This window comes from Paroedura picta, chromosome 8, assembly GCF_049243985.1.
Source record: "Paroedura picta isolate Pp20150507F chromosome 8, Ppicta_v3.0, whole genome shotgun sequence".
In the NCBI taxonomy this organism is placed as follows: domain Eukaryota; kingdom Metazoa; phylum Chordata; class Lepidosauria; order Squamata; family Gekkonidae; genus Paroedura; species Paroedura picta.
Genome location: NC_135376.1, coordinates 56915984 through 56940690, shown reverse-complemented (window position 1 = coordinate 56940690; position 24707 = coordinate 56915984). Strand labels below are relative to the sequence as shown.

The 24707-nt window shown below is 42.1% G+C and overlaps 1 protein-coding gene across 1 annotated transcript in view; it reads left to right on the top strand.

The window, feature by feature from the left end:
- RGS10 (regulator of G protein signaling 10) overlaps window positions 1-24475 on the top strand; it is a 30173-nt gene extending 5698 nt beyond the window's left edge. Inside the window, exons 2-5 of the mRNA XM_077349917.1 lie at window positions 7606-7724; window positions 10571-10657; window positions 18203-18346; window positions 19869-24475. Of these exons, the coding sequence (XP_077206032.1) occupies window positions 7606-7724; window positions 10571-10657; window positions 18203-18346; window positions 19869-20015 (497 nt within the window). The 3' untranslated portion in view covers window positions 20016-24475. The remainder of the gene's footprint in view (window positions 1-7605; window positions 7725-10570; window positions 10658-18202; window positions 18347-19868) is intronic.
- The last annotated feature ends 232 nt before the right edge of the window (window positions 24476-24707 follow it).

The window sequence follows — 24707 nt, the reverse complement described above, 5'->3', positions numbered from 1 at the left end:
CTGCAGTCTATTTACTCTAACAGTGGTTGTTTCTTGGCCAATTTCTCCTACTTACCAGCATCCAAAAAAGAGTAAGTATTTTCCTGAGATTTGGCAACCAAAGCAGTAGGTACTCCCAGCAGAAGATCAAAAGTTAAGCCAAATGAAAATGAGAATGTCTGAGTAATAATGGAACTCCAGTTGGTCTACCAAAAGATTTGAGGGACAGGGACTATATACTACTAAAAATATGTCATATCACTTTGTGGGAATTGTTTTCTGTGAAGTTCTTAATGGTTTTAGGGTCTAGCAACATTTCTAGAGCTGCATGTGTTCTACAAACAACAACACCATCTTCTATGGAATAAATAAAGAAGCTCTAGTATTCAAGAAAGCTTCCTGTGTGCTTTTGAGCCCTTGTTTCTGCTAGGGATTTTACTGTGCAGCCCTGGTAACCTCATCTGGTTATTATAGTGTGAAGTGGCATTCTGAAGTTAAGAATATGTGGCAACAAACAGTACCTGAAAGTCACATCTAGCTTCAGGTCATAAAACTTGCCCGTGTCATTTTGTTTAGCATACTGTGGTCACAAATAGAAACAGTCTAGGATATTCCAGTTGTACTTGTGCGACATGGGCTAAATTCAGCCACTGGACTGCAGAAAATGCTGTCAATAATATGGAACATCTATTAGCATGGAAAATACAAACATCTCATGATTTTAAAGATGCATATAACCCCCCCCCCCCCACAGACACACACACAAGGATTCTCATTCACCATTTTCCAGAATTTTCCTTTTGGAAAATTTAGCGCTACAGTGTGTGAACACAGCAGATGTCATGCTCTGGCCAGAGGAGGGCATACAGTTGCTTTTCTAATGACATTTGCATCAAATCCTGTGTGAAATGAATGCAGCATTTGCACAAAAATGAATATCCTGCCAAACCAGAAATGCATTTCAATAAATACATTTTAGTATGTTGGTAACAGTGATGTTTCTTACCAGCATCAGTCTTCTAGACAGCACTGGACACAGGGAATCTTTTAAACTGCTAGACTCAAATGCTCCGTTAGCCCCCTCAGAGTATGAGAACCAGTGTGGTATGAGAGCCAGCATGCCATATCAGCTAGCGTGGCGTAATGGTTAGAGAGTGGTGGACTCTAATTTGGAGAACCAGGTTTGACTGGTTCTCCCCCACTCTTCCACAAGCCACCAGCTATGAGACATATGGCGGGTTACAGTTTTCTCAGAACTGTTCTTGCAGAGCAGTTCTCTTAGGATGAGATGCCTGGCAATGCCCAGATTCTCTTTGATGCAGTGAACAAGTATTTGCTTCAAGTGCAGAGCCATGGCAATAAGTCCCATATGTATGGCTTAGCATATGGCTGGTGTTTCATAGAGGGATACAGTGGTTGGGCAGGCAGGAAGAGCTGCAAGAGAGCCCTGGCCTGTGGCATCCTTGTAGCCTTACTCTACCCCAGGAATAAGTGGGTGAGAGGCCACCAGGAGTCTGAAGGGGTTGGCGACAAGCAAGAAGTCGTGCTGCCAAAGCACAGAATGGGGCTCAGGACTTATGGGAGGCTTCATGCCCTCACCTTCCCCTCCCATGAACCTTCTCCATTGTCAATCCCACCCTGAGGGTAGGAGGTGAGGAGAGTCACAAGGTCAACTCAAGCCCTGGCAGCAGAGGAAGCCTCAGGACTTGGGGAACCAATGTCTTTGTGGTTCTACTACCTTTGGTGGTGGATATTGGTGTGCAGCAGCATCGGTTCTGCAGTGGGCTGCTGCCTGCACTGCTCCTCCTGTTGGCCTATCCGGGCATGCAACCCTTCCAATCCACATCACCATGGCTGATAAAAATTCAAAAGGCAATAGTTAATGAACCAAAATATATTATTGATTAATTAATATTCCCCAAGCTTTTGCTGTACATGTCTGTTGAGTTTTTTTTGTGTTGTGCATTTTCCTCTTGCTTTCACTGTGCATGTCCATCAGGTTTTCTTTTACATCCTGCATTAATTTTCTTCCCTTCAGTGCTCAGTTTGCTTTCTGGTTGTTGTTTCTCCATGATTTCTGAGAGCGCTTTTGTGGTGATTTCCCCCCTTGTTTCACTCCCTAGGTGAAGGTAATTCAACAGCATAATGATTTCTCCCCCGTACCCTTTTCCCACCCCTTGTAGGCCACCCTCCTGCCTACATTGAGGGTGTTCCTCTGAATCTGGACCTTCTGCCATCCTTCCACATTCATTGGTGCTTACTTTACCCATTATGTGATTTTAATTTTTTGTACAAGTGTGTTGCAACTATTCAAATTAGTTTTTCCACTAAACTTTGAAAACTGGTAAAAATTGACATGGAAAATTTTTAAGAGGTAGCATTTCCTATACTGAAGTTCTTTGAGGAGCTTCTTTGGACGTTCTGAAAGGCGGAAGGTGAAGCGAGGGAAGGGCTCAGTGGTGGAGCCCTCACTTGGTAGACAGAAGGGGCCCAGCTCCCCTTCTCACCGATGCCAGCAAAGGTGGAAGAGCTGAGGCCTCTGGGCAGATGTGTGTGTCAAGAGAAAGAGGTTTCTCTGTTCTGAGGATCATATAGTTACTTGTTTGTGGCACATTAAAATTGGGGAAAGGGAGGGCAGTTAATATCATATGAGACAAACTACAGGAGTTGGGAAACAAAATTAAAGTCTTTTTTTTACCTCATGAAAGAAAAGGTCTCTGGGCAGAGATTGCACCGCTGAGGTCCTGGGGGAGGCATATCTGACTCCAAAAGTGGCTTTTCTTCAGAGTGCCTCTGCCTAACCTCGGTTTTTATTCTCAGCTTGCATGAGAGAATCCCATCACAGGCTGAAGGCAGAAAACGCTTTGGTTTTAGTCAATGTGTGATTGCAGCCAGACTCCAGATTCCAGTTGCTCTGGAAGCGAGTTCCCAGGGGGGCTGGCTCCTGCAGGCCCCCCTTCAAAGCAGGATAACACATCCTACTCTGGCCCAGCCTGGCTGGGCGCATACTCAGCTGGAAGCAGGTGCTTGCCGAAGCCATGGCAGCCAGCAGACCCTGGGCAAGCCAAACAGTTGTGAGGCCTCAGAACAGTCTGGTGGCCAGAAACTCTTGGGAGTGCCCCGTGTGACTGCTTGGCCTTCTCCTGACATGCCTACTAGAATTCTTTTTCAGAGGCTTACTGCCCTTAATAAAATTGTAAACTTACATGATGGGCTGTACTGTAGATGCAGAAACCATGCTTATTATGACAGAAATGGTAATTTTGTTTTTAGGGGTGGGGGGAATCACCTGCATAGTTTTTGCAGAAGTGATGGCCTACAGGCCTACATAGTAGGACGCCTACAGATAAAATGGTGCATATTGAAATTTAAGACTCTTATCAAAGGAAGGTAGTGAGAGTGGCACTAATGTAGGAGGCGAGATAAATAATATTAAACGACAGAGCATGTTGTGTGAAAGTCTTATGATTTTTGGTAAGTTGTTTGTACCTTGGTAATGTTGCAGATTTCTTAATTAAAATATTTATACCCTACCTTTCTCTTGTGGCCCAAAGTGGTTTACAACCCCAGTATTAAAAATATAGAAAAGAATAAAATCTCCCTCCCTCCTCCCCAAGAAAATCCATTCAATTTAAACCCAGGACCTATTCTGCACACATAGGATAATGCACTTTCAGTGTGCTTTGGCAGCTGGATTTTCCTGTGCAGAACAGGAAAATCTACTTCTTCAGTGCATTGAAAGTGCATTATCTATTGTGTTAAGATTAAGCCCGGGTTTAGCCCATGAATAAATATGGAAGGCATGGGTGACAAAATGAAACCCAGTGAGATCCCTACTGGTTGATTATGCTCCTCTAACATAATTTATTGGTGAAAACACCAAAGAGCCTCTTCTTTGATCTCAACTGAGTATTCTAAGTGATAAAGAAGGATGGGGTACTCAGTTATATTGAAGACTGTTCTTAGATCAACAGGGATGACTGTACACTGTCTACATTCAAACAGAATTTGTCCACTAGTGCAACTAAGGCTGTCTTGGTTCTGATTGCAGGCCAGAAAGAAGTCTAGAATGAGTGAAGGATCGATGCCTCATCCAGGAACTACTGCCACATGCTCTATCACACCCCAAATGGCAAATTGAAGACAAGCCAAATATAATTCCTTGTACAAGCTCTGGATGCAAAGAAGAATGAATAGATCTCTCTTCATTTAAAAATATTTTGAGTCAGTCTTATTTAGAAAAAAATAAGCTTGGAAAACAGCTTTCTAAGAAAAAGCAATGGAAGAGTAGCTAGGAAACAATTTGGTTTACTTTAGCAGCCTGTCACTTGACCTACTTTTTAAACAGAGCCACTCTGTTTTGAACTGCTGTGTGGACACTTGGTTGCAGCAACCAGAGCTGCACAGAGAATTGGAAGCAGCCATAGTCCAAATCACCTTCCTATGCAAATAATTTAGCTTCTTGACTTCAAGCAGTTACCCTCCTCTCAGGCTTTCCTAACAAATTAAGCCACTTTTCTTTTTCTCATAAATGCACACATGCCTGGGCTCCTAAAATCTTAATTCTGAAAAGGATCTTGGCATCTCATCAAATGTTGACTCATACCTATGGTGTGGGTGATCTAAACCAGCCAGTAGCAATGACAGTTCCAGGAATAAGCTGTCACTATTTTATAGCCAAGCCAGTAGGAATTTCATTTCACCATTGTAAAAGAAATGATAAGACAGCAAGACTCCTTTGTATTTGCTTATAAATTAATGTCTTGTAATTCTTGTTTCTTGCTGTCTGTATGGTTTAACTTTTTGAGCTTGTATACATTGATGCTTCCTCCTAAAAATGTGCCATAGTTTCTCAACCCATAATGCAGGAATGTTAAACATATGGCCCATAGGCCAGAACCAGCCTGTAGAGGACTGTTATACATACCTTGAGCAAGGAAGAGGCAGATACTGGGGGCATGGCCGTAGCAAGAGCAGCAAAAACACCTGGATCGGGTTGGCTTAGTGAAAGGTCCTGCCCCACAGTTGGGCCAGGCTTTGCACATGCAGAAAATGCCTCCCCAACTCCCTCTCGTGTTGCCCATATCCCGTCAGTAATGGCGTACAATGTAACTGCCCGGCCATCAGATGTACTAACCAGCATCTAAGCTTGGCAAATTGATGTAGGGCAGGACCCCCAGATCAATCAACCCTGGCATCTTCCCCCGGCCTCAACTAAAAGCTGGAAGAGTTTCATCTTGCAGGCTCTGTGGAACGTTGATAACTTTGTCAGGGCCCTCAGTTCTTCTGGGAGCAAATTCCACCAGGCTGGGGCCAGAGCCGAAAAGACCCTAGCCCTGGTCATGGCCAGGCGGACATCCCAGGGGCCCAGGACTGCCAGGAGATTCATACCCACAGAGTGAAGTGCCCTGCTGGTGGCATAGGCAGACAAGTGGTCCCTCAGGCAGGACTCAGGCTACGTATAGCCTTGAAGATTAAAACCAAAACCTTGAACTTGATCTGGAAACAGACAGGTAATTAGTGCAGTTGACGTAGCACAGGTTGGATATGGGCCCTCCAAGAAGTTCTAGTGAGGACCCTTACAGCCGCATTTTGTACCAGCTGTAATTTCTGGGTCAAGGGACACGTAGAGCAAGTTACAGAAGTCTAACCTGGAGGTGACCGTTGCATGGATCACTGTGGCCAGGTGGTCCAGGGATAGGTTGGGCACTAGTAGCTGGGCTTGGCGGAGGTGGAAAAATGCCAACTGAGCTACATTCGTGACCTGAGATTCCATTGAAAGAGAAGCATCAAGAATCATGCCCAAATTCCTGGCTGCTGGTGCAAGTGTTAGTTGTACCCCGTCCATGCATGGGAGACGCGCTGCCTGTTTCTGCCCCTTCCCACTCAGCCACAGGATCTCCGTCTTGGAGGGGTTGAGTTTCAGATGACTCTGCCTGAGCTGCGTTAGACTGTGGTTCTTCCCCACCCCAAATTCCATCCACTCCTGGCTCCACTCTCAAAGTCTCCAGGTATTTCCCAACCCAGAGCAATTCTACCATGCTTGAACCTCAGCATCATGGGGTGTATGTGTGTCTTTGTGGAAGGTCAGGTCTCGATTTGGGACTGAAGTGCAAGGAAAGCAGTGGTCGGTGGGAGAAAACTTAAGATTTGGAGGAGAGTGCATTGGAATGCATGAATCACAGATGTGATGGGCAAAAAGGCTGAATTAGGAGTTCTGGTCATTGACAGGTGGCTGGGGAATCTGTGGGAGGGCTCATACTGTTATCTTCTTTTGTTATTGTTAAAATTGTTGTATTCTATTTAAGGCAAAACCAAGTTCAATGTATTGTTCTTTATGTTCCATGTGAACCGCCCTGAGCCTCAGGGGAGGGCGCTATATAAATGTAATTAATAAATAATAAATAAATACATTTTTGCAGTGGATTAAGCAAGGATTAAGGGTAGTAGTTTCAGGTCCTGGAGATCCAGCTTGGGGAAGTGGTAAGGAGCAATGACTTCTAATCTGGCAAGCGAGGTTTGATTCCCTGTTCCCCCACATGCAGCCAGCTGGGTGACTTTGGGCTTGTCACAGCACTGCTGACCAAGCAGTAACATCAGGGCTCTCTCAGCCTCATCTACCCCACAGAGTGTCTGTTGTGGGGAGAAGAAAGGGAAGGCAATTGTAAGCCACTTTGAGACTCCTTCTGGTAAAGAAAAGCAACATATAAGAATAAACTCTTCTTCCTTCTTGGAGAATTTATGTTATATTTATGTTATATGATGGGTTGGACATAACTTCGCAACTAACAACAACAGGAAGGGTAGGTTATAAAAATATATTACTTATCATTCATTGGGTTTTGCAGTGTCCTTTACAAAGTTTGTATCTCTGGTACTTGGCATTATATTTTAGGGAACATGTGGCCTGGCCTGACAAAGTAACATTTATAATTGATCCGGCCCTGATTACAAACGAATATGACATCTCTGCAAATGTGTACATACTCTAAGAGTCTTTCAGTATGATGGATGATGAAAATTGCATATACCACCTCCCTCCAGTAATCCTGACTTCTCTACTGCTTCTGTTAATGCCATTGGTTTGTGTTGTCTAATGTCACTGAGGGCAATTGTTAGTTTTGTGAATCAGCTGCCTGACCTTAGGTTTGCTATAGGACAGGGGTAGTCAACCTGTGGTCCTCCGGATGTTCATGGACTACAATTCCCATGAGCCCCTGCCAGCAAATGCTGGCAGGGGCTCATGGGAATTGTAGTCCATGAACATCCGGAGGACCACAGGTTGACTACCCCTGCTATAGGATACCCATTTGTCAACCCCACTCACCCCAACTGTTAATTTCTGCTTTGCTCTGCTCCAGGACATTTTTCCAGACCTTAAGCAGTTAAGAGCATTGGAAAAAATGATTTTATTCTGAATTCCAAAATTCAAGGGCTATTTTGCACTAAGTAAATAGGTACAGAAATGCATTTACTTCATTGGCTTTCAGAAAGTGCTTTGAGAATGCAGGTTGGCTGAACAGTCTCTTGACCTTTTGCCAGAAGGCAAGAAAGATAAAATGCTGGTGGTTGTAAAGTAGGGCTCATATGCAAAAATAATTTCACTGAATTTTTTGTATTTTTCAGAAATAAATGACAGTGACAGCAAGCCAAGCAGCAGCAACCCAAGTCTAAATGGCACCACAAGATGGGCTACATCACTAGAAAATCTACTGGAAGATCCAGAAGGCATCAAGAGATTTAGGGTTTCTATCTTAAATATTATTGTCCCCATGAAAGTTTAATAGTATTTCCAAACTGTGTATTACACATATAAATTATTGAATGGTGTTCTTTTGTAATTTCATGAGATAAGAAGACTACTAAAATAATTTATTCTGTGAATACCTAGAGTAAATTCTGTGAAATGTGCCTGGTATAGACCCATTATGCACGGGGGTTTTAGCGCACATTCGGGGTGGAATGGCGGCGACTAAAATCACGGATAACGCACGGAGCTGGCTGCAACCGGCTGCAGCTTCGGTGCATGCCGCCGAAAAAGCCGCGTCAGTGAAACGCGGAAGAAAGCGCAGCTTCCGGGTGACCGGGGCGCAACCAGAAGCGGCGCCCGGATCGGCACGTGCATAATCAGTTACTCTGGGTTTTGCCGCCGTCGCGCCCCGCCCCGTGTATAACCGGTATGCGTCGCGTCTTCCCCCTCCGCGTTTTCCATGTGACCCGAAATCGCCGTTTCGGCGGCCGTGCATAATGGGCCATAAACAGTTTTGGGAACAGCCAAAATAGATCAGACTTCTTTTCTGGAATGTTTCATACTGATGAGAGTATGCAACCTTAAATGAAAAGGAGAGTGAAGTTTAAACAGTTCAGAACTTGTTTAAATATTTAAAATAAGTATTATATATACTGGGGCTTTAAATAGACCCAAAGGTGTGGAAAACCAGTTCCATACCTTTCATTTCTGCATGTTCTTGGTGGCAGCTGCCAGTGAGGTGGATGTTCTGCGAGGTGCATACAGGGGACAGCCTAAGACTAAGCTCACCTGTCAGTATGTTGCTGATTGGTGTACGTATCCCAACTTCTAGGAGCTAGGAACATAGCAATTGTATTGGAGTTCATAGGAACTCTTTTGCATGTTACCAATCATGGAACAGCATGCCAATGACAACCCTCCCATGTCAACCATATATGGAAACAGCCAACCAATGCCAGCATGACTTTGGCTTGCAGCCACTCACAAACAGAACACAACAAGGGAGGAAACAAAGAGAACATTAGCTGTCTTCTGCGCTGTAAGGTTGATTGTAACATGAACAGTAGAAGTCCTAGGAGCTTCACTGAAATGGGTTCAAGTCTTCTGCAACAATATTGCTTTTTGTGAGGTTGACACATAGGAAGGACCCATGGCTACTCCAACCACTTCACCCTCGTGTCTCCACTGTTTACTTGATAGGATGCTGACAGAATATGTGCCTGCAGAGTTCTTAAAGTAAGACAGATGATTAGGATTGCCAGTTCTCTTTTACTAGCCAGTTCTCTACTAGCCAGTTCTCTTCTACTACTTTGTCTTTGCATTGGTAGACAGCAGGATTATTAATGGAGCTGTTCCTACCCAATCACTCTTATGCCAGTGTTCTGGTTAAATGTAAGAGTAAATGTCAGGGAAATGCAGAATTCAAATAAGACCTCTGACCCTTTGTCCTTTGAATAATATGAACCACTTAGGCCCATTATGCACGGCCGCTGAAACGGTGATTTCGGGTCACATGGAAAACGCGGAGGGGGAAGACACAAAGCACACCGGTTATGCACGGGACGGGGCGCGATGGCGGCAAAATCCAGAGTAACCGTTTATGCACGCGGCGATCCCGGTGCCGCTTCTGGGTGCACCCCGGTCACCCGGAAGTTGTGCTTTCTTCCGCGTTTCGCTAACACGGCTTTTTCGGCGGCATGCACCGAAGCTGCGGCCGGTTGCAGCCGGCACCGTGCGTTATCGGTGATTTTAGTCGCCGCCATTCCACCCCGAATGTGCATTATTCCCCCTGTGCATAATGGGTCGAAGGCCCATTATGCACGGCCGCCGAAACGGCGATTTCGGGTCACGTGGAAAACGCGGAGGGGGAAGACGCGACGCATACCGGTTATGCACGGGGCGGGGCGCGACGGTTGCGCCCCGCTCACCCGGAAGCTGCGCTTTCTTCCGCGTTTCACTGACGCGGCTTTTTCGGCGGCATGCACCGAAGCTGCAGCCGGTTGCAGCCGGCTCCGTGCGTTATCCGTGATTTTAGTCGCCGCCATTCAACCCCGAATGTGCGCTAAAACCCCCGTGCATAATGGGTCTTAGTGGGGCACGTGTAATGCTTCTAAAGTTCAGAAGCCATGCAAACTTCTTTTGAAAGATATATGTCTCAAATATAAAATAAAATATTTTCCTTTTACATATTAATATTCTATTTTGAACTATCCCTCATTACAGGAAGGGTGCAAAAACAAAATGTGAGTCCAATGGCATCTTTAAGACCAACAAAGATTTATTATGTGCATGCTCATAAAAGTTCACACCTTGAATAAATCTTTGTTGGTCTTAAAGGTGGCATTGGACTCACATTTTGTTGTGCTACTTCAGACCAACACGACTACCCACTTGAAAGGTATTTTAAAGGTATTTTAAAACATCTACATAGTAAAGAATTGTGGAGGGTGGGCTCAATTTAATTTACTGGGAAGTACAATTATATTTTAAAATACTTCTTTGCAGCATTTTTGACCATGATAGTGCATGGCTGCACTATCAGGTGTTGTGCAATGTAATGAAAGTTAGTCTGATAATATTATTAGATTGTACTTGAACCTGTTTAATGCAGGTAGTTGAGGAAGAATTTAATTTTTGAGTTCTTTAAATTACCTGCATCTGTTAATTTGACAAGGTCTAGAAAATCACAAAATTGTTAAATTGTTTTCATTGCTACATAATACCAACACAAATGTATCCTGTTGCTTCAACTACTATGAAAAACTGGCTATTTTTGACACATAGTTTTCATTAAAAATTGTTTGGTTGTGTTATTATCTAATGGTTCACTTCTTTCTTTAGGAGTTTTTAAAAAAAGAATTTAGTGAAGAAAATGTTTTGTTCTGGCTAGCATGTGAAGAGTTTAAGAAGACACAAGATAAAAAACAGGTATTGTCTTCAAAACCAACATGACACCAAAGATTCCTTTGTAGTCTTGGGGCATATGAGTTTCCAACATAGCTTTCAGCTGTACTTCAGAAGCATGTGAATATATCACAGAAGTGCAATGAAAACAGTACAGCTTCTTGCAGTTGTAAGACAAATACCACACAGGGGCATCTTAATGAAGCCACAATGAGGGTGATAACGTTGTTTTTATATAAGTTTCTTTGACCCTCTTATTTAATATGGATGCATGTATATAATGTCCACTTGATTGTTTTTATTGTGTATGGGAAAAACATTTATTCTTATGTGAATTTGCAGTTTTAGCCTTTTCACTGTTTAGACCAATCTGGCTTAAGTGCATTTATTAACAGTTTGATCTACTAGAGATGCTAATTCTGATGTCCCTGTCATAAAAATGTTTCATCTGCTAATTGTTTTAGATCAAAGGCCTTTGTTGCATAATGGCAGTGGTTGGATTAAAAATTGGCCGTTCTAAGGAAGAGAAGCATCTTCCCAGGGAAAGGGATGTCTTCTATTCAAAACCACAACACTTCTGTAACTGTATTCCACTATGCACTTACTATTGCAATTGATATTATAGCTTCAAGAAAATCACATTATTCCAACAACAAAATATTGATGTTTGAATCTGGAAAATGTCATACCTTTATCTTTGAGGTGTGACCTTGAAAGACATCTGGATGCTTTTCCACAAATGAGTAACAACTGTGTACTTCTTGCGCTACTATCTGGTTGCCTGGAAACATCAAATGACATCTGGCTATAGTGTCATAAGAAGGACAAGGGGTAGTCAAACTGTGGCCCTCCAGAAGTCCATGGACTACAAGTCCCATGAGCCCTTGCCTGCGAATGCTGGCAGGGGCTCATGGGAATTGTAGTCCATGGACATCTGGAGGGCTGCAGTTTGACTACCCCTGTACTAGGCAGTATAACATATATTTCTGCATTTTTAAAAGTATGTATTATCACCAGGTACAACAAAATGGGATATTTCTTTATCCTGTACCCAATTTCTGTTCAAGAGACTTGTCACAAATTATGTCACAAGAGACTTGTCACAAAGTATTGGAGCATTTTCAATACCTTAATCAGCCTGTTGTATCAATGAGAGCCAAGAAGGAACAAGTTGACAGTTGGTTAAATAGGGCAAAGTATGAAGTAGTTACATTATTAATGTAAAGATGACATGAAAGCAGCAATCTGGCATCAGTATGGTTGTTCAGGCTGAAGATCAGGAACTGTATACCTGAAGGAGACATGCAAGCTAACCAAGCTGTAAGATGACCATGAATGTTTCAGCCTCTTTCTAATAATTCTGCATAACTATTTAACAGTTGTGGCCTGCATCAATTCCAGTAGGTACTAAGTTAAAATCTGGTTCATCACTTCATACATTATATTTTCTCCTAATCAACAAGACTGAGATTGTGTTAGTGATAAAAATGGTCAAGAACAAAGAGTGACTGAGATCCAGAAAACAGATCCCTGAAACATTAAGGGCCTCAGTGACATTTATTGCTTGATCTTAGCAAAACGTATAATCTACTTTTTTACATTGCACATATTGTTTCCTAGATGTAATAGATGAAGATGCTCTTAATGGGGAATCACAAAGGCCATGGCATTGGCCTCTGAAGAAAGAACAAGAAGTAACAACTAAATAGGTTTGAATTAGATAGCAAGAGAGGCTCTCTAATAGCAAGAATTCTTGGCCACTGGAACAAGGTGCATGTGGGAACTGTTGAATCTCTTTGATGTAAAAGCGTTTATTGTCTTACTACCTTTAGTTTTATATTTATGTATTATCCTGAAAGCGTATGACCAGTTTTCACAATACATATTCTCAAAGTGAAGAACAACAAATGTAAAAGCCCTAAAAGTATGAAAGCATTAATCAATGCAAAAGAAGCCAAACTTCTTTTGTGGCTATACAATTAAGTAGTAGTAGTAGTAGTAGCAGCAGCAGCAGCAGCAGCACTAGTAGTATTTATTGTATATAGCCAAAGGCCTTTACAAATCAAAAATTAATCTATAATAGTATAAAAGTAAAGCAAAGTATTTCTCAGCATAATATATAAAATAAGTGGAATAAAATATAATGTTTCGGAGTTAAATATAAGATCAACATTTCAGATTGAAGGCTCTTATTGAAAATACTTTAGCTTTGATCTTCCTAGTATCTAAAGTGTAAAGTGCCGTTTTATGTGAGACATAGGAATCAGTATCTGATAACAGACAGGTCATTTTGTCAGTATCAGAGACGATAACTTGGCAAGAAATTTGTCTCTTGGTTCTGAGATTATGTGTTATTACATTTACTAAATAGAGTGCTCTAGAATGAGCCTTTAAAATTGTTTTATACCAAGGGGCTTATTTTGGCTGCAAGATTATGCAGTGGCTAATCAAAGCATCACCTTGGTAGACCCATTCTTGCATGTCTAGGATGTTGGCTGAGGTGTGAAGTAGATAATCTGGGATGGAATTCTGGGAAAGGATGGAGCCAAAAATATCTGATTGGGTTTTATCTTTGCTTAATAAGTGCTTGAAGCATTGATGGCTAATGGAGTCTAGTTTTATAGTTATATTTTTCTTCCAAGAGTTCATTATAGCTAGATAAGCACGGGCTTTGATTGAGAGAAGGCCAAGCTCTGCCCTCATCAGTTCTGCAGGAGACCCCTTTGGAAGTGCCAAAATTTGTTTAAGAAAAAGATTTTGGATAGGCTACAAGGGGCTGAGCTCTTTCCAACCACAAACATCAATGCTGTACATTAAATTGGGGATAACCTTATGAAAAGCTTTGATGCTAGATCTACTAGAAACTGTCTCCTGATGTAGTAGAAACTCATGATGACTCCAGTATTTTTTTTTGAAGCTGAAGCCTTTATAGTTGCCAGGTGGGCATTCCAGTTTCACTGGCCCATTATGCACGGCCGCCGAAACGGCGATTTCGGGTCACATGGAAAACGCGGAGGGGGAAGACGCGACGCATACCGGTTATACACGGGGCGGGGCGCGACGGCGGCAAAACCCAGAGTAACCGATTATGCACGCGCCGATCCGGGCGCCGCTTCTGGTTGCGCCCCGCTCACCCGGAAGCTGCGCTTTCTTCCGCGTTTCACTGACGCGGCTTTTTCGGCGGCATGCACCGAAGCTGCAGCCGGTTGCAGCCGGCTCCGTGCGTTATCCGTGATTTTAGTCGCCGCCATTCCACCCCGAATGTGCGCTAAAACCCCCGTGCATAATGGGTCACTGTCACTCCATGGTATTTAAATGTACTATACTGAAACTTGAAGTGCTACTGAAATGCCTACCTGTGTAAGAGTAATTAAAATATTCTCAGTTGAGTCCTAAAAAATGGGGCTGCACAGTTTATCCCAGAAACAAACGACAGCCAATGGAGTTGTATTTATACCAACTTGGTATTATGTGTATTCTTGCAACCAACACCAGGAGTCAACCAACATTTGGCTGCCAAACTCTGGACCAGTTTCAGCTTCAGCTTTTAGGAGCAGCCCACATAGAGCACAGTGGTCTAGTCATATTAAGAGGTTACCAGCACACTAAGTTTCCTCTTGTGCAATATGTTTGATAGTCTTTAAGGTTCCATAACACTTCACTTTAGCATTTATTGTGTAGAAATTATTTTGTGTATTTACAATGACTTGGATCCTACAGAAAACCTCCACTGACAGGACATGATTTCTGTCGCCAGAGTGGGACTTCCTTGCCTCCCCACTTCTGCTTCCACTCAGATTTCCAATAAAATGAAGAACAACAAATGTAAAAGCCCTAAAAGTATGAAAGCATTAATCAATGCAAAAGAAGCCAAACTTCTTTTGTGGCTATACAATTAAGTAGTAGTAGTAGTAGTAGCAGCAGCAGCAGCAGCAGCACTAGTAGTATTTATTGTATATAGCCAAAGGCCTTTACAAATCAAAAATTAATCTATAATAGTATAAAAGTAAAGCAAAGTATTTCTCAGCATAATATATAAAATAAGTGGAATAAAATATAATGTTTCGGAGTTAAATATAAGATCAACATTTCAGATTGAAGGCTCTTATTGAAAATACTTTAGCTTTGATCTTCCTAGTATCTAAAGTGTAAAGTGCCGTTTTATGTGAGACATAGGAATCAGTATCTGATAACAGACAGGTCATTTTGTCAGTATCAGAGACGATAACTTGGCAAGAAATTTGTCTCTTGGTTCTGAGATTATGTGTTATTACATTTACTAAATAGAGTGCTCTAGAATGAGCCTTTAAAATTGTTTTATACCAAGGGGCTTATTTTGGCTGCAAGATTATGCAGTGGCTAATCAAAGCATCACCTTGGTAGACCCATTCTTGCATGTCTAGGATGTTGGCTGAGGTGTGAAGTAGATAATCTGGGATGGAATTCTGGGAAAGGATGGAGCCAAAAATATCTGATTGGGTTTTATCTTTGCTTAATAAGTGCTTGAAGCATTGATGGCTAATGGAGTCTAGTTTTATAGTTATATTTTTCTTCCAAGAGTTCATTATAGCTAGATAAGCACGGGCTTTGATTGAGAGAAGGCCAAGCTCTGCCCTCATCAGTTCTGCAGGAGACCCCTTTGGAAGTGCCAAAATTTGTTTAAGAAAAAGATTTTGGATAGGCTACAAGGGGCTGAGCTCTTTCCAACCACAAACATCAATGCTGTACATTAAATTGGGGATAACCTTATGAAAAGCTTTGATGCTAGATCTACTAGAAACTGTCTCCTGATGTAGTAGAAACTCATGATGACTCCAGTATTTTTTTTTGAAGCTGAAGCCTTTATAGTTGCCAGGTGGGCATTCCAGTTTCACTGGCCCATTATGCACGGCCGCCGAAACGGCGATTTCGGGTCACATGGAAAACGCGGAGGGGGAAGACGCGACGCATACCGGTTATACACGGGGCGGGGCGCGACGGCGGCAAAACCCAGAGTAACCGATTATGCACGCGCCGATCCGGGCGCCGCTTCTGGTTGCGCCCCGCTCACCCGGAAGCTGCGCTTTCTTCCGCGTTTCACTGACGCGGCTTTTTCGGCGGCATGCACCGAAGCTGCAGCCGGTTGCAGCCGGCTCCGTGCGTTATCCGTGATTTTAGTCGCCGCCATTCCACCCCGAATGTGCGCTAAAACCCCCGTGCATAATGGGTCACTGTCACTCCATGGTATTTAAATGTACTATACTGAAACTTGAAGTGCTACTGAAATGCCTACCTGTGTAAGAGTAATTAAAATATTCTCAGTTGAGTCCTAAAAAATGGGGCTGCACAGTTTATCCCAGAAACAAACGACAGCCAATGGAGTTGTATTTATACCAACTTGGTATTATGTGTATTCTTGCAACCAACACCAGGAGTCAACCAACATTTGGCTGCCAAACTCTGGACCAGTTTCAGCTTCAGCTTTTAGGAGCAGCCCACATAGAGCACAGTGGTCTAGTCATATTAAGAGGTTACCAGCACACTAAGTTTCCTCTTGTGCAATATGTTTGATAGTCTTTAAGGTTCCATAACACTTCACTTTAGCATTTATTGTGTAGAAATTATTTTGTGTATTTACAATGACTTGGATCCTACAGAAAACCTCCACTGACAGGACATGATTTCTGTCGCCAGAGTGGGACTTCCTTGCCTCCCCACTTCTGCTTCCACTCAGATTTCCAATAAAATGTTGTTCCTGTGAAAGGGGATGTCAAGAAACAGCTTGATAGGGGAATTGAGATCTGCAGCTGGAGGGGTAAATGAGCGATAATCACCTCACCATTTCCATTAGCAATATTTCTCTACTGAATCCAGCCCAATTATCTTTCTCTTGGTTTTGACATTTTATTATAATTCATTTTATTGTGTTGGATTTGAGCATTATGTCCATATTTTATCTTTAAAATAGCAATAAAATACAAACAGAGTACATAGGCAATTTAAGTTGAATTTTATTAGAAGAACTGCCCTAACTGTTAAAATGGGAAATTATTCCACCAAGATAGTGCAAATGCTTCTTTAGTATAAAAACAGACATGCACAAACATGTCTTAGAAATAGTAGATCATGCTACAAGTGGGACTGTAGCCCTGTTCCACATCCTTAGCAATGGTGGCTTTGTCTTAGTCTTCTCAAGAATGAGGCTATTGTACAGGCTCTATTTGTTACTGTTAGAGCGATTATGTATGGGGGCAGCCACACTACAGGGGGTGGGGCAGTGCTGTGGAGCCAAACAGGGCATTTTGTGCCCCTGCTGACACACCGTAGGCAAGGGCAAAGCTGGGCCTGGAAGGCCCAGCTCTTCCCTGTATGCATGAGTCCAGCCTAGCATAGCCACTGATGGTACCTTCATTACAAAAGGGAATGCTGAAAAACCAGCGTGTGGCATCAGAGGCCCTAAAGCGGGTTAAGGTCAGAAGGGTGCTGGGTCGACACCTTGCATCAGTGGAAATTTGCCCCAGTGCCGTGCAAGTGCCGACCCGTTTTTTCCTTCCCATGCATAATCGGTCTTACTGTGGTTTTCTTCAGTGACGTTTGATGAAAATCTATAGCAGACTTTTTCAACTTCTTTTTACTGTTGAGAGTGTAATGTCATTAAGGAGCATACCTCTTCTCGATCAAGGGTATACACCTACCCTGCTTTTTTCTATGCTCTCTTAAAATAGCCTACCAATTTGAACACACAAAGGTATGCTGAATTAGTGGCCAAGTGCAGTAGAACCACCCAATTCCCAACCATGAGGAAATGTAAAGTATTCACATACTCCTTTATTATCATCTGTTGCAAAGTGGCAACAGAGCATAGATCCCAGAAGTTGGTCCCTAGTATTAGGGGAGATTTCATGCCATTATCCAGTGGTACAGCCTGGACCTTCTGGGTAGAAATAGCAGTAGGATCTTACACAGGAATCAAGTCGGACTACTCGCATGTCAGTCTCAGGTCTTGGATTCATGGGACTGTAAGTGGATACTGCGTATTAGTTGACTATAACAGAAGATGAGGTAAAGGTAATACTAGTAACAAGCAATTCATATGAATTTGAACAGAGCGTATATGTCCACAATTATAAAATGGCTTCACTAGTTTCAAGTTGGGTTTCAGGCCCAGTTCACAGTGGTTGTTTTGACCTTTAAAGCTTAGACCTGGTTTCTTCAAGGACCACGTTCTCATTTGAGGAGAGGACGACATAGAATCATAGAGTTGGAAAGGGCAGGCAATCTAATCCAACTCCTTGTTCAATGCAGGACATCTTGATACTTGGCTACTCCTTCTCTCATTATCCCTGAAGGTAGGGCATTAGGCCATTATTTCCATCCCTGCAACAAGTTTTTAACAGGCTTTTGAAAATGAGAGATAATGATCTGTAAGCGCGTGGACATTTTTTAGTGTTAGTAAATGAAGTGGCCACTAACAAAGTGAAGCTAAGATAACATGCTTTAAAGGATTCTTGTGTAAACATGTATATGATAGATCAAATTTGTTTCACAAAATGAAATTCTTGCTTAGCAAAACTGCTCTTCCCTTCACAGATGCAAAAAAAGGCAAATGAAATTTACATGACTTTCCTGTCAAGTAAAGCTTCTTATCAAGTCAATGTTGAAGGGCAATCCCGTTTGGACGAATCAATATTGGAACAACCTCACCCTCTGATGTTTCAGAAACTTCAAGACCAGGTAAAATTATTAGATTTTCTAATTATTCTATAAAGGACAATAGTTTATTGTATAGAATCACAGTATCACAGAATTAGAAGGAAGTCTTTAGTTTCTTCCCTTGTATCTTGAGAAAGAGCCTATTCTGTACCAACCTATTATTTAAATCTCCAATAATGGAATGATCTTTCTTGATTAGAGAATTGGAATGTATAACACTAGTGAAGGGCATGAAATGAGAACAAATAGCATGCTGGCAAGTGGGACAGAATAGCCCATAGTGAGAAAGAGGGAATGGCTGGGTTGTAAGGGATTAAGAACTGGCCATGGAGAGCAGACATGGACAAGAAGAGAGACCACACAAACTGTGGCTAGAAAAACTGTTCATTCATCTTCTTTATACTGTGCTGATACATCACATCTTCTTTATACTGTGCTGATACATTGGCTGATACAATGGCTGGTGAGCCATTGGATGTTTCTTAAACCATACCTACTGAAGCAGATGAGAATACAACACCTCAATAACTTAGTGGCTTTTTTTCCCCTCAAAAACTATCTGCCTCTTCTGAAGCCACAGATTTTTGTTTTTCTCCCAGGACAATTAAAATAGCTACACTTTAGAATGGCTACACTTTATCTGCCTTTTTGGGAGGATGGGGGGGAGGTTAGTGAATTCGCATAAAGGTATATATTAAAAAGATGGAAAAGTATCTTATTCCTAGACACTAAAATATTTTTCTAAGGTTTCCAATGCTTCTTACACTATTTGGACATTCCTATCTTATTTGTTAGTACTCCAGTTATACAAAACAACTATGTATAGTCTTGTGTTTTTCTGGTAGTTGTTACATGCTATTTATGGATATGCTGTTCTTATGAAATTAAGTTCCAATAGTGGGATTTTCCCCAGTCAGTGCAAGTTGAGATGATGGGCACTTTCACACCTGTGAAATAATGCAGCTGCAATCCACTTCAGCAACTGTTTGCAAGTGGATTTTGCCATTTCACACAATAAAATCCAGTTGCAAAGTGCATTGAAGGTGGATTGGGAGCGCATTATTTACTGTGTTTGAAAACATTTTTGTCCGTATGATGTCCTATAATATTCAGTATTATTTCACTGATGGAGGCCAATTATCTCTGTCTGTAGAAAAAACCCTAGATCACATTAACTACAGATCAAATTAAGTACTCGGGATAAACTATGTACTATTAATTTAATTTTTTAAAGGAGTGATCATAGACTTTTAAGCTCTGCGATCATTGGCAGACTTGGCAGACTTAAACTAATCATATTTTATTTGGAACTGTTACTGAGAAGCAGCATCTGTAGAAACAAAGTATGTCTCTTAGCTTATAGATTGTAGTGTATTTTGTAAATATTTAAATATTTATGATTATGATGATTGTTGTTGAAGTATTCTTTCATGATTCTACAGTTGGGGGCTCATGAAATATCTTAACTGCTGTACCTGCTTGGTATTAACTCTTTCTTTAGGATCTATTTCACCTGTACATTAATTTTCCCCCCTCCAACCAGATTTTCAACCTCATGAAGTACGATAGCTACAGCCGCTTCTTAAAGTCAGATATGTTTCTTAAACTGAAGCAGACTGAAGAACAGGAAGAGAGTTCATCAGATGCTCAAACTGCAGCAAAAAGAGCTTCTAGGATATACAACACATGATACAAATAATAAAAAATTATATATTCCACTGGCAGTATAAAGAACACCAAATGAGTTCTCAGGAATGGTCAGAGGTTAACACGATTGCATTTCAAATTGGGAAAACACAGTACAGAACATTGTTAGGAAATGCTTAACTTATAAATTGCTTGAACAACCAATTGATGCCTACTATTGAGTCACCTTGCCCTAGGCAATTCTGGCAAAGTGCAGGAACAACTGAATGGCATGTATGGTGAGTAATCTGCAAGGAGAAGACTACAGTGGTTTTTGTCTTCTGATCTGGATATCCTTCTGAAGCACTGGAGGAAAACTGTAGCATAATCATTGTGACAACTTTGAAAGCAGAGGTACTTTGTGGAAAAGAGTTTATGGTTACTGAAAACTTTGATGAACCTAGTCTTAGCATGATCTGCAAGGTCATATCTTTTGTACCTGAATTTTGCATTCTTGGTACCAAAACCTAATCAAAAAGGAAAGACGCTCATTTCCCCCCTCTCTGTTACTTGGAGGAATATATATTTTGCTTTTAAAGGAAAACATGAAAGCAGAGAAATACTGATAGTTTTAAAAAGCTTTTTCCAGTAGAAAATCAAAGTAATTAAGGACATCCCCCCCCTTGTTCTCTTCTTCATAAAGCACAAATTCTTTGTTGCTGCTTTTGAGTGCTTTCTAGCTGTTAGCTGTTCCCTGATTTTTAAATCTATTTCGGTTGGGGTAACGTTTTCTCAATGCATCCTCATTGTTAAGAGTGATTGCATTTTCATCCTTTGAAACTTTTCTAGCAATGTCTCTGAATATCAGTTTTCATTCTGGAGTACTATAGTTTCCTGCAGAACTTTTTTTCGCACTCACACCCAAAAGTATCTCAGAGCTAGTTTATTACTAAAATGTGTGTTATAGAAGTTTGGAATATCCTTTTCTTTGCAATCAAAATCCATTGGGGGATTTGACTACTATAGACTATGCATCTATTCACTAGTAATGTAAAATGCATAGTTTATACAAGTGGTCCCCAACTCCCGGTCTGCGGACCAGTACCTCAGAAAAATTGTCTGTACTACACTGTAGAGCAACCAAGGTATGCAAAGGAATGTTTTACATGAACCCTGAACTGTCCACATTAATACAGGGGAGAGGAGAGCAAAGTGGTGTCTGTTCCTACCCCCACCCCCATGCATATGAAAAGCATTGACAGGTCCCCGGTGATAAAAAGGTTGGGAACCAATGGTTTATACCATACCCAGTGAGAACGTTTTTCCAGCTCAGCAGCAAGTGCAAGCAACCAGTAGGCTTTCCTCATTCATTCAAAGGAATTCTACTTTGGATTCCAAGAAAATTTTCACCTGAAAGAAGCAGCATCTATAAAACTGAATCATTTGGCAGTTTAGGGCTCTAAAATTGCACTCGCCACTTTTCAGATATCATCCATAGAGACCAAATTCAGGGGTAATGTTCTGAAAGTTTACAGCAGGAACCAATTATGCACAAAATTCTTTAATTAGTACTTATGTTGTAACAACCCACTCTTGTCACTGGAGCAGTTTTGTAATGTTTTAAAATTATAAATGTTTTAAAATTATATATATAATATATATATATATAAACAGTAAATAAAACAATAAGACGGTGCTGAGAGGAGGTGGGACTCATCACCTACCAATCAGGTAGGATGTTCCGGTTGTCCCATTCCTGATTGGCCATCCGTCCAATGAACAGTCAATCAGGAGGAATGTCCCACCCCGGCTGCATCCCTCTCCAATTTCTTCCATCTGGAACTACCAGTCCAGTAAGTGGGAGCTGGGAGGGGGGGGGCTGGAACTGTGGACCTGGTGGGAGTGGGGGAAGGAGGGAGGGAACTCCTGTCAGAGCTCGCCCCTGCCCTGAGCAGCCCTAGCAGCCCTCACCAAGCCTCAGTGACACTGCCATAGGGAGAGGATGATCCAGTTCCCGCCAGCTCTCCCACTGTTCCAAGCAGCTCTGGCTGCATCCTTGCCACGCCTTGGTAGGGCTGCCTGGGTTGGGTGGGTAAGAATGGCATTCCCGCCACAGCGCTCCAACCCCCTGCCCCCAAAAGGCCTGTGCAGGCCTGGGAGGAACGAGGTCCCAGCCAGCACTCCCTCTACCCCCAAAAGACCCACTAAGGCCTCTCCAGGCCTTAGCAGGCCTGCCTGGGGTCCTCACAACCCCTCCCCCCAAAAGGCCCGCCCAGGCCTGGAGAGGCCTCCACAGAGAGAGGCCTCCTTTTGGGCTGGGAGGTAGTACAGGGTCCCTGCCAGTGCTCTCCCCAAATCCCCAAAGGGCTAGCTGAGGCCTCCCCAGGCCTTGGCTGGCCAGCCCAGGGTGTGTGTGTGGGGAATAGGGCCTGTTGTATTTTTAGATACAATGGGCTTTTTTTGCTAGTAAAGGCCATAAAACAACACATACAAGGAAAAGCCATGTTTTTAAACTGCAATGTGATATATTTGGAAGCCCATGCACTTTCATCCTCAATTGTATAGGAATAAAATACAAGTATAAACAAATCTGTCACAATACACTGTTTTGGCAACTGGCATATCTCATAAATGAAGTTATGATGACAGATTGTTCAGCTTCCAGCCTGGATTCTGGAAAAGAATCTTCTGCAAGAACTTAGAAGGGGGGTGGGTGGAGGCCACTAGATTGGGTGGGGAAAGCACTGAGAGAAGTAGGGTGCCAATGGAACTAGTATGGAGCTTATAGAGCAAGATGAGCAATGAGTGCATTGACACAATCTGTATATCAGTTTCTTTTGTGCTGTCTTCAGGTTTTGTTGGTGCCAACATCTGCAAATGTTGTTACAGCTTACACTGTTAATGACTGAGTTTGCCTGTGTTTGGAAACATTCACGTTCCTTGCTTGAGAGGGGGAGAATATTTTCCCATCTGCTGGGACAACAGTGATATGAAATAGTGAAACATGAAGCATAATTTAAAAATTTTGATACCCCGCCCGCCATCCAAACAAGCTACTTTTTTCTCTTTCCGGCTGGAGTTGCTTCAAGACAGAAAAGCTTTACTGGCACAAATTCTTTTATATGTTTATGTTTTAAACTCATTACTTTAATGCCAAATGACTACACTGCTAAACGTGAGGAGAGCAGATTGGCTGGCATACTGTATTTACAAGTTCTGCCATGTGTAGTGAAATTCCAACACAGATTTTCTCATTATTTACTCATTCTTCCTCTACGTGTGGCCTTAATTGCCTGTCTGTACCATTTAGCTTTAGAATATTTGAAAACTTGGAAGGCCAGTTGTATATGAGAGAGTATTCTTTCTGGCATGCTGTTAAAACTCACTGTAATTTACTATCCAAAGGTGTACAGTCTGTATATAGCTTTTTTTTTTTTTCAAATGGCACAAATCAGTGCCTTTCAAACCACAGGTATTGCATATGGAAGAAAATAGTATCCCTGCATATATGAGAAGGTTGTGTGGGAGCCAGCAAAGAGTTCCTTCATCTGAAAACAGTTCCCTGAAGTCATCCTATGCCAAAAAACATTTGAAGGAATAGTAATCATTATTCCACAAACACAGCAAGACTCATGCAGGATCCATCCACAGAAGCATGCTTAATTTTGTGCTGGCACTAAGGCTGTTGCACATGCATCATCTGTGTTTATTGTCCATTATCTAATAGGTAGCAGTAGCTCCTGGTCAGTAGGCAATAGTAATCCCCTGGTGTACTCTGTGTAGAGCAACCAAGATATGCAAAGGAATGTTTTACATGAACCCTGAACTGTCCACATTAATACAGGGGAGAGGAGAGCAAAGTAGTGTCTGTTCCTACCCCCACCCCCACCCCCGTGCATACTGAAAATTCTTGCTTTCAGTGATCTAGGGGGGAAAGATAACAGTAGTGTACTGTTAGGATGGATGGAAAACCAGCTGGAGTAGCAGTAAGTAGTTTGCTTCAAGTGTATAATCCCTGTTTCTAGCAGCAGTAGTTGCTACAGATGGTCAGGTAAGATGATATTATGTTTCCCCACCCTTCACAACAACTGATACAGGAGATGGATGGCCAGAAATTAGCCATAAGCTCTTCCATTTGGAGTGGATAGTCCCTTGGTGGCTGTTTGAGAGAAATTATGTTTTAAATTGCATTCTGCTCTCACATTTTCAGGTTAATGTGTACAATCATGGGACCATGGGTGGATGCAGATGTCTAATATATTGCTGAATATCAAATACTGGTCAGAAGCATTCAGGGAAGCCTTGGCTATCAAGTTAATATCCTGAGAGTGCACTTTCTTGAGGCACCTAGCTGGTGCCTATTGGGAACTGCATGCAAGCCTTTGGTTTAATCCAGCAAGGCAATTCTTAATCTCTGGAATTTATCAGCATTAAAACTCTAAACCCAATATTCATTTGTTTAATCACTGGTCTTTTAAATAATGTATAATAGTGCCATTACAATAAATGTGCATGTTACCAAAACCTCTGTGTCATTTTGCTTATTTTGAAGGAAGTGTGAGAAAACAATTATTATAAACTAGTAGTAAAGCCTGTTTTAAAATGGGTGGGGGGGCCAAGTGGTTCCCCCCAGCTTCCCTGGTGGCAAAGATACCAGTGCTCCCCTGGTGGCCAGTGCACCCATTCAGCTCTCCCCCTGACTCTCGCTGGCAGGAGGATGGAGCATGCTCACTTGGCTTTCCCCTTGCTCTTGCTG